Genomic DNA, 10,622 nt, shown 5'->3' with positions numbered 1-10,622 from the left:
TGTGTGTGTGTGTGTGTGTGTGTGTGTGTGTGTGTGTGTGTGTGTGTGTGTGTTGGTCTGTTTGTAAGTCTATGTACACGAGATTTTGTGTGTGTAAATGTGTGTATATATTTGTGTTTCTTTTTGCACGTAACACGAGTTTCAATCCGAAATCCTTTATTGAAACAAATATTGTTGTAGTTTTGGGAGAGTTAGCTCTGTCAACAGGGCGGAAGTGGGTGGATTAATACATAAAGGCAGGCAGATAGGGGTCAGGAGAGGCGAATGTTTGGAAACATCGGCAGATGGAACAAACATTAGTACACAGGTTATTGGAGTGTGACAAAAGAGATCGCTTATCGTAGCTAAATAATGAAGACATGTAGAAGTCTAATAATAATAATAATAATAATAATAATAATAATAATGATAATAATAATAAATGCCCTGATGCAGTACCAGGCAGTGGCTCTCATGGCTTCTGATCTTAATTGATTGGAAGTGTTATCATGTACATTGTTTTGTCTTGGTATAAAATATGGGCTACAGCAAATATTCTGCTTAATACCACAGATTTGCTTGTCAGTTGTTTGATCTTAATCAGTTGAGCATGTCCCTTGGTGGCTGACGATATGTGCATCTCTGATCATAAGCAGAAGTAGTGGGGGAACATCATAGCCATGTGTTGAGAGGAATTCTTTGGGGCTTGGGTGCTTTGCCCAACATCTCTAAACAACCCTTATTCAGGGACCTTGTGAGCGCGATGAGCTATTCGACCTGAAGAAAATTGTAACTGGGCCTCACATGCTAGGTCATGAGTTGGTACTTAATTTATCGACCCCGAAATGATGAAAGCGAAAGTCGACCTCGGCAGAATTTGAACTCAGAACATAGCGGCAGACGAGATATCCTTAAGCACTTCGCCTGGCATGCTAACGATTCTGCCAGTGAATTTTCTTTACTTTTTTCCCCTTTATTTTCTTTGTCTATTTTTTTATTTTTTATTTTTCTCTCTTTCCTTCCCTTTTTCTCTATCACATGACTTTATAAATAAACAAGCTGCAGTGTTTATTTTAATGGCCTACCAATGTATACAGTGCGTTTTTCTGCCCTTGGTGTGAGGAAGACTCTCGGCAAGAAATGGAAACAGAATTGAAACAAGTTGATAATAATAATAATAATAATAATAATAATAATAATAATAATAATAATAATAATAATAATAATAATCTTTTACTCTTTTACTTGTTTCAGTCATTTGACTGCGGCTATGCTGGAGCACCACCTTTAGTCGAGCAAATCGACCCCAGGACTTATTCTTTGTAAGCCTAATACTTATTCTATCGGTCTCTTTTGCCGAACCGCTAAGTGACGGGGACGTAAACACATCAGCATCGGTTATCAAGCGATGTTGGGGGGACACACAGACACACAAACACACATATATACATAAACATATATACGACGGGCTTCCTTCAGTTTCCGTCTACCAAATCCACTCACAAGGCTTTGGTCGGCCCGAGGCTAAAGTACAAGACACTTGCCCAAGGGGCCAGGCAGTGGGACTGAACCCGGGACCATGTGATTCGTAAGCAAGCTACTTACCACACAGCCACTCCTACACCTATATGCTAGCATGAAAAAAAAAAAAATGAATGTAAAAATGAACAAATGAAAAAATATTAACAAGAGAAGAAAAAGAAAGGGTAAAAAGCAGATCACAAAGAAAAGGAGAAGGAGATCAAACAGGTTGGTAGGGCTGAAAACATTAGGTCTTCCTACATGTTACTAAGTTGCAAGAGTACTTACATCATTCTTGCCCAGTGTGTAAAGAGTCTCCAACAGCTTGTGGTGAAGCATGTACTCCATGCATGGCCCAGTGCTACCCGATTCACATGTCTGCTCTTCTTGCTGGAGTATAGACAACATCTGTTCCAAATGGCTTGGGAGGTTTGTTTGGTCTGCAGGCAGTCTCTCATCTGAAATAGTTTAAACAAGACAGTTACAAGCAATGAAAGGGATAGTAATAAAAACAAAAAAAAATATTTCAACCCTTTCTTCCATATATAATATGAAATACAATGTACAGAAATGAAATTTGGCTACTGGTTACATATTCCCGATTTCAAACAGTGCTTCAACTCCGTATGGAGTTGGAGTAGACCAATGGTGAAAAGGTAGATCAATGGTTCTAAACCTTCTTTTTTTTTTTATTGTAGTACCCTTCCCACCTTTTAAGTACCGTAAATCCTCGAGTATAATCTGCACTTTTTCCCCAAAATTTAAAGGTCAAAATTTCTAGTGCGTAGTATATACGAGGTTAAAAATGAAAAATATTTTCTAAGCAAAATTTTCTAAGTGATAAATATGTAAAGGCAATTTACTTAATATTTATTTTTCACCGACATTATTACTGTTATTTCTTTATTTTCTGTTAACAAAGTGCACAGAAAAGCTACACGTTTGCATTATGTTATATATACACTAATAATAAAGGACGTTACCGTATATACGTTTACAAACCAAGGATGTTATATAGACCTCCTTGACTCAAGTTAGAGAAGGGGTGCGTATTATACACAAGGTTTAGGTTTTTCAGAGGTACAGCCCCCTAAAAATCCCCTGTGTATTATACTCAAGGGCGGACTCGAGGATTTACGGTAGTTGTTATGCATTGTGTCCACCTAAGTGGTGAGTGAGATATCATGACTAAACTAATTTAAAATGGATGACAATTTATAAATTTTACTCTAAAAATGGATTGTATCAACTTTTAAAAGTGAAATGATACAAAATTAATAAAGACAGATGTTGTAAATTTAATTTACACATTACAAGTTAATGACTTTCTCGTGCTTGATGAGATTTTATTTTATTTTAATAATCATTATTAGTTTTATCATGTACAACATAATTAGTACTATAGGTAAAATTAAGTATGTTAATTATGTTACCTAACCACTCCCTAAAGCTTAATGCCCTCTTCAAAATGCCTAGTGCTCCCTTGGGGGGAGTACCACCCAGAATGAGAACCTCAAGCAGCTGTTATGCTTCATGCTCACCTAACTAGTGAGCATGGTGTCATGACTAAACTAAACATTTATGATAATTTTTCATTTTACACTCAAAATGGATTGTATAAGCTTTTAGCAATGAATTTATAATTATTGACTTCGTAATTATTTTAAATTTTTGACCTCCTGCCAACTTTCCCAAATCAGCTAAGCTGCCAAAGGGCTTAATCTGATTTTTTATGCAATTTCTGAAAAAAACTTTTTGTAGTCTTTACTTATTATAATCGATAAAAAATATTTAATGTAAATTTAATTATTAAATTTATTTATTTATTTATTTATCTATTTACTTAAATGATAAAAAATTAATAAAGACAAAAACTATAAATTTAATTTACACATTGCAAGTTCATGACTTTTCTGTACCTGACGAGATCTCATTTTATTTTAATAACAATTATTAGTTTTATCATGTATAATATAATTAATACTATAGGTAAAATTTAGAATGTCATGTTACCTTAACACTCCCTAAAGCCTAACACCTTCTTCAACATGCCCAGTGCCCTCTTGGGGGAGCACTACCATCCATGTTGAGAACCTCTGAGGTAGATAATCGGAAAAATTATATATGGAGTGTATTCTGACATTGCTGTCACATCTTTATAATGAGTCAAGCTTTCCAAAGATATATTGCTTTAAATACACAGGTGGCACGTAAAATACACCATTTCGAGCGTGGCCGTCGCCAGTACCGCCTGACTGGCCCTCGTGCCGGTGGCACGTAAAACACTCACTATACTCTCGGAGTGGTTGGCGTTAGGAAGGGCATCCAGCTGTAGAAACTCTGCCAAATCAGATTGGAGCTTGGTGTTGCCTCCTGGTCCACCAGTCCTCAGTCAAATCGTCCAACCCATGCAAGCATGGAAAGCGGATGTTAAACGACAATGATGATGATGATACAGTTTCTCATTCTAAAGACAGTAAGGAGTTTGTTTGTGTAAGAAGACTTAACTGCTGAGCAGGTTAAACAACAGAACTGAATAACTCTTTGATTCAGCGCCAACAGTCTTGAGCATTGAGCCAAGGCACACTGAATCCACTTACTTCAGGCTGCTTTGTAGACCTTAGATCTCAGCTCAACTTCATAACCAAGTAATTAGCACCCATTAAAAAAACAAAAAACGATCCTCCAAACATATAAGAATAACCAAATTTACAGGTACCATGCCATTCTTGCAAGAATAAAAAAAAACCCAAAATGAATGTTAAACAGGGTAAACCATGTCAGTATGTTAAGTGATGATGATGATGATGATAATGATGATGATATACAAGTTAAATAAACAGAGGTGGATTTTTAAAAAGTTAATCCATCATCTACATTTTGCATAAGATAATAATAATTCTTACATTTATGCATGATATTTGTTTTGCAAGATTTCTTATTTCTTCATTGCCCACAAGGGGCTAAACATAGAGGGGACAAACAAGGACAGACAAAGGGATTAAGTTGATTACATCGACACCAGTGTGTAACTGGTACTTAATTTATCGACCCCGAGAAGATGAAAGGCAAAGTCGACCTCGGCGGAATTTGAACTCAGAACGTAACGGTAGACGAAAAAACGCTAAGCATTTCTCCCGGCATGCTAACGTTTCTACCAGCTCACTGCCTTTGCAAGATTTCTGATGTGAAATCATCATCATCATCATCATCATCGTTTAACGTCCGCTTTCCATGCTAGCATGGGTTGGACGACTTGACTGAGGACTGGTGAAACCGGATGGCAACACCAGGCTCCAATCTAAATTTGGCAGAGTTTCGTGTGTTGAAATTAATATTTGATGATGGTCCATATTATTTTTCATTATTTTGCCAATTATCCACATGCGTGCATGCACAGTATGTACTTAGTCTTCATTTCATCTTTATTATTATTGTTATTTTAGTGTCCTTACTCTGGAATCTTTCGTCACACTTCCTGTGACCTCTTCGGCAACTCTCCAACCCATGTGTCCCCTCTTGTTTTGTTTAGTCAGTCTGAGATATAGACGCAAACACATGCACAGTTAAGAACAAGACAGCACAGAAAGACAGAATGAGCCAAACAAGACAGGAAGAGAGAGGTGGGATGAAGAGGTCACTGAGGAGGTCACAGGATGTGTGACAAAAAGATTTCACACAAACGACACTAAAATATGATGAATAATAAAGCTGAAATGAAGAACGCGCACATAATACATGTGGTTAATTGGCAAAAACTATTACCATCCCCAAAAAAACAATATTAAGTATAATTGCTTCCAACATAGAACAAGGCCAGAAGTACACAGAAGAAGGGTTTCATCATCATCATCATCATCATCCAGTGTTTTAAGTCTGGATTTTGTACCCGTTAATGGGGGTGGCTGGATCTACTTCAATGCCAACCTTTGGGCTTGCTGGTGCCCATTCTCCTTTGCTATCATGAGGCTTTTTTGGGGCTGGATTTTCTACGGAGGAACATGCTCTTGTTTACCCCCAACCTCAGTTTCTAGACATGAGTGGTCCTGAAACCAAGGCCTCTACCGTTATTTTTAAGAAATGTGGTGGAAAACTAGCTCAGGAAGCCAGGGATGCTACTCCCTGAGACCCCTTTCGGAGACCCCCTACTTTAACTGATTAAACTGACTCTAGTACTTGAATAATACCTTATTTTTACCAACCCTGGATGGATGAAAGGTAAAACTGATTTTAACAGGATTTGAAATCAGAACAGGAATAAATACCACAAGGTAATTTGTCTGGTGATCTAACAATTCTGCTAACCTACAGCCAAAACTGTTTCTAATAGATACAAGGCCTGAAATTTGGATCCCACTACTTGAATGATACTTTATTCAATCAGTCCTGAAAGGATGCAAAGCAAAGCTGACCTAGGTGAAATTTGAATTGAGAATGTGACCAAATAAGATAGGTGCAGGTGTGGTTGGATAGACACAGGCATGGCTGGATAGGTACAAGTGTAGCTGGGTGGTAAGCAGTTTGCTTCCTGACTACATGATTCTGGGTTCAGTCCCACTGTGTGGCACTTTGGGCAAGTATTTTCTACTATAGCCTTGGGCCAACAAAAGCGTTGTGAGTGGATTTGGTAGATAGAAAATTAAAGAAGCCCATCGCGCGTGTGCATTTGTGTGGTTCTCTCCCCATCACTGCTTGAAAACCAGTGTTGGTGTGTTTACATCCCTGTAACTTAGCAGTTCAGCAAAAGAAACCAATAAAATAAGTACCAGGCTTTACAAAAAATAATAAGTACTGGGGTTGATTCGTCCAACTAAAATTCTTTAAGGTGGTGCCCCAGCATGGCCACAGTCTAATGACTGAAACAAGTTAAAAATAGAAGACAAAATAAAGCAAGGTATTTTGCCAAACGCTCACAAGATTCTGCCAATTTATTGTTCTAATTAATAATCTCTAATTAAGCAACAAGGCCAGCAATTTAGGAGGTTTTAGTCAATCACATGAACTACAGCAAAAATATGACCATTCCTATACTGCAGCTCCTGTTAAACCATCCCACCCTTGCCAGCATGGAAAAAGGAATTATGATGATGATGATGATGATGATTAGATAGTGCAGGCCTAGATATTATTTCTGAGAAAACAGGATGATCATGGCTGGAATGCTTTTGATCAAAGATCTGCTCAACTGAGAACTCCCTATAAAATTATCAAAAAAAAAAAAAAAAAACTTGTGTGACAGGAATATTTGGCAGATTGACAGAGAAGAGCTTTCAGATGCATTAAATATGTGAGAATAGCAAGCAGTAAGAAAACTCACGAAGAAGAGCCTCACTACATGTTTTAAGCTTTTGTTATTTAGCCCTAAGCCAGCTTATATAGAACAAGGCTTTGATTTAATATGTTCTAGCCATGACAATCCCATGTTTTTTTCCAGTTACAGTGTAACCAAGATGATGTGGTTACTCAATGATGGAGGTGATTTTAATGATGTGAAGGTTATTAGGAAAATATAACAGTTAGAGTAAAAAAATGAGGTAAAAGTTCAGGGAGATGTTACCTCTGTTAGCAACAAAGGCTCTTTCGCTATGTGCAACAGGTGGACTCTGAGAATTCATGCGAAAGGGATGTGCTACAGCATGGTAATGAGACAAAATCATTGAACGCAGATCTGGAGATGCTGGAGAGGAAATGAGGAGGATTAGACGTACAATAGGAACATGCATGTTGTGACAGGGACAAAGCTGATATATGCAATCAAGAGGCAGAAACAATGGTATGAACATATAATGGGAATGGGCGAGACATGCTGGGTAAAAACATGTTGATTGCAAGATACTCTTGACTGAGATTAAGAGTAACATGAAAAGTTATGCTGGGGTCAGATCTCAGGACTTGGAAACTCACCAGAAGAGGTGATAGAGGACTAAGAAAAATGCTAATTTGCAATGGTGTAGAACTAGCCAACCTATGCCATCATGAATAAAACAGACATGTCTGGTGATCCTGTTGGTACTGGTTCCACATAAATAGCATTGATGATGGTGCAACATAAAAGCACTGGTGATGGTGCAACATTAAAAGCACTGGTGATGGTATCAGGTAAAAAGCACTGGTGATGGTATCAGGTAAAAAGCACTGGTGCTGGTGCCACATAAAAAGCACCTAGTACACTCTGTAAAGTGGTTGGCATTAGGAAGGGCATCCAGCTGAAGAAACCATGCCAAAACTAACTATGTAACTTGGAGCATCTCCTAGCTTTGCCAGCTCCTGTCAAAGCATCCAACCCATGCCAGCATGAAAAATAGATGTTTAATGATGATGATGAAGGCTATATCTGCTAAAACAGAGTTAATGTGGGACTACACAGAAACAACAAAAGGGATAAAGATGATGAAAACGTAAATGTACCACACAATGTCAAACATGTTCATTATGCATTATGCACACAATATAAACACATTTTTTACTGAATACATGTACCAACAACATTATGCACATAATATCCATGCATCTTTTTTTTTTTTATTGAATACATACACCAACAACTAGGAAATTTCTAGTTATGTGCAAAGGAGGCATCAGACTTCCTTGTCAGTTATGGAGATACAACGAAGGTCTGGCACTCTAACAGCAGTTTCAACTGCCATAGAGGAATACATGAGGGAATACGTTTACATTATCTTGGAAATGATCAGAACAGAAAACACAAAAGTTCACAAATACAAACGCAAATTTCACAAATGAATTATTTAACCCTTTAGCATTTAAACTGGTCATATCAGGCCAAAATATGTTAACCTGTTTTTATGTTCAAACTAGCCAGATCTGGCCTCACACCTATTCTACAAAGTCATTCAAAAAATATACAACCCAGTGTCGCCTTTCTGGCACATGTAAAGACATTCGAGCGAGATCGTTGCCAGTGCCGCTGGACTGGCTCCTGTGCAGGTGGCACGTAAAGTACACCATTTTGAGCGTGGCCGTTGCCAGTACCGGCTGACTGGCCTTCGTGCCGGTGACACGTAAAAGTACCCACTACACTCTCGGAGTGGTTGGCGTTAGGAAGGGCATCCAGCTGTAGAAACTCTGCCAGATCAGATTGGTGCCTGGTGCAGCCATTTAGTTCACCAGTCCTCAGTCAAATCGTCCAACCCATGCTAGCATGGAAAGCGGACTTTAAACGATGATGATGATGATGAAATCATCAAAATTTCAAAGCTATGAGATAATGTATGATTAATTCAAAATAATATTAATAAATAAGCATTACATTTGATGGAGTAATTTGAATGTTAAAGGGTTAAACCAGCTCTAATATAATAAAGAGGCTGTTTTCAAGGAAGAATTAACAAAAAAAAGCAATGTTTTTTTTTTGTTTCATTACCTTTGTTTTCTATGAAATAATTAGTTATGGCTTTCCAATGATGAATAAATTCTTCTTGCAATGTAAGATTAGGTGCAATCTGAAGAAAGAAAGGAAAATTAATGTAAATCGTAAGAACACGGGGGATGTGGGGGGAGGGATAAAAAACACAGGCAATTCAGAGTAAAGTTAACCAAAACGAAATGAGAAGCTAATAATATTAACCAAATCTCAATTCACATTTGACTGGTTTATTAACAGAAAAAAACAACAATTTAACAATGACCAGCAAGTTACTAGGAAAAATAAAAGATGAAAATATTTGGGGCTATTTATAACAGATGGCAAAATGATTGAGTGGTGATAAGGTGGTGGACTATTAACACTTTGGTTGATTAAAAACTGTTGTTGTAGTTGTCTAGCCCTAGTTCAGGTCAGCCCTGATGATGCAGACCTATAACCAAAAGGCTCTATTTGAAACCACCCCATTTTTTTTAGGCTTAATAATGTAAACAATACTTTCACTGGTTGGTTTTTAAAGACCAGATCAACAATTGTCTGAATTTTCTAAATTGTCTAAAAATTTCAATTAATTCATCTTATTTATAATAATTCCTTTTATTGTTATTACTACTTTTTTTTTTTTTTTTTGCATTTTTGCACAGAGGGAATTTTATCGATTAATTTTGCACAGATAATCTCAACTAATCTAAGTCTTTTTCAGTTCACTGTATTACACATGTTAGACCCTAGTTAATATGTGAATAAATGCTGCAATGGAATAAATACTGCGTGGAGGCGCAATGGCCCAGTGGTTAGGGCAGCAGACTTGCTGTCATAGGATCGTGGTTTCGATTCCCAGACCGGGCGTTGTGAGTGTTTATTGAGTGAAAACACCTAAAGCTCCATGAGGCTCCGGCAAGGAATGGTGGTGAACCCAGCTCCACTCTTCCACCGCAACTTTCTCTCACTCTTACTTCCTGTTTCTGCTGTGCCTGTAACTCAAAGGGTCAGCTTTGTCACACTGTGTCATGCTGAATATCCCCAAGAACTACGTTAAGGGTACACATGTCTGTGGATTGCTCAGCCACTTGCACGTTAATTTCACGAGCAGGCTGTTCCGTTGATCAGATCAACTGGAACCCTCGACGTCGTAAGCGACGGAGTGCCAACAACAACAACAAAAATGCTGCAACACCAAGGTATTCAGTCAGAGTACTATTTCTACCCTAAGATCATCATTATCATCATCATTTACTGACCCTGAAAGGATGAAAGGCAAAGTGGCTCTGGGCAAAATTTGAACTCAGAATGCGCAAATGAGTGACATACCACTAAGCATTTAGTCTAGCATGCTAACGATTCTACCAGCTCATTACTTTCCTCATAATAATAATAATCATAACTATCATTTCTATCTCATTCCAGGGTGAAAAACTAGAGGTAGTCGATAGCTTCCGCTATCTGGGCGACCAAGTTAGTAGTGGGGGTGGGTGCGCTGAAAGTGTAGCTGCTAGAATAAGAATAGCCTGGGCAAAGTTTAGAGAGCTCTTACCCCTGCTGGCGACAAAGGGACTCTCACTCAGAGTAAAAGGCAGACTGTATGACGCATGCGTACGAACAACCATGCTACATGGCAGTGAAACATGGGCTGTAACTGCTGAGGACATACGTAAGCTTGCAAGGAATGAAGCCAGTATGCTCCGTTGGATGTGTAATGTCAATGTGAATACCCGTCAGAGTGTAAGTATCTTGAGAG

At 38.1% G+C, this 10,622-nt stretch overlaps 1 protein-coding gene across 5 annotated transcripts in view; it reads right to left on the bottom strand.

The window, feature by feature from the left end:
• Positions 1-10,622, bottom strand: part of LOC106867784 (FHF complex subunit HOOK interacting protein 2A) — a 115,964-nt gene that overhangs the window by 86,267 nt on the left and 19,075 nt on the right. For 3 of the 5 annotated variants that reach the window (XM_052975820.1, XM_052975828.1, XM_052975823.1), the window contains 3 exons: positions 8,885-8,963; positions 7,058-7,177; positions 1,789-1,958 (listed from right to left, as the gene is read on the bottom strand). In XM_052975820.1, the coding sequence (XP_052831780.1) occupies positions 1,789-1,958; positions 7,058-7,177; positions 8,885-8,963 (369 nt within the window). The remainder of the gene's footprint in view (positions 1-1,788; positions 1,959-7,057; positions 7,178-8,884; positions 8,964-10,622) is intronic. The other 2 variants (XM_052975830.1, XM_052975833.1) reach the window with 1 other exon arrangement.

Source organism: Octopus bimaculoides, chromosome 2 (genome assembly GCF_001194135.2).
Source record: "Octopus bimaculoides isolate UCB-OBI-ISO-001 chromosome 2, ASM119413v2, whole genome shotgun sequence".
NCBI classification, from domain to species: domain Eukaryota; kingdom Metazoa; phylum Mollusca; class Cephalopoda; order Octopoda; family Octopodidae; genus Octopus; species Octopus bimaculoides.
Note: the sequence above shows the minus strand (reverse complement) of the source record. Positions and strands in the feature narration are given on the sequence as shown.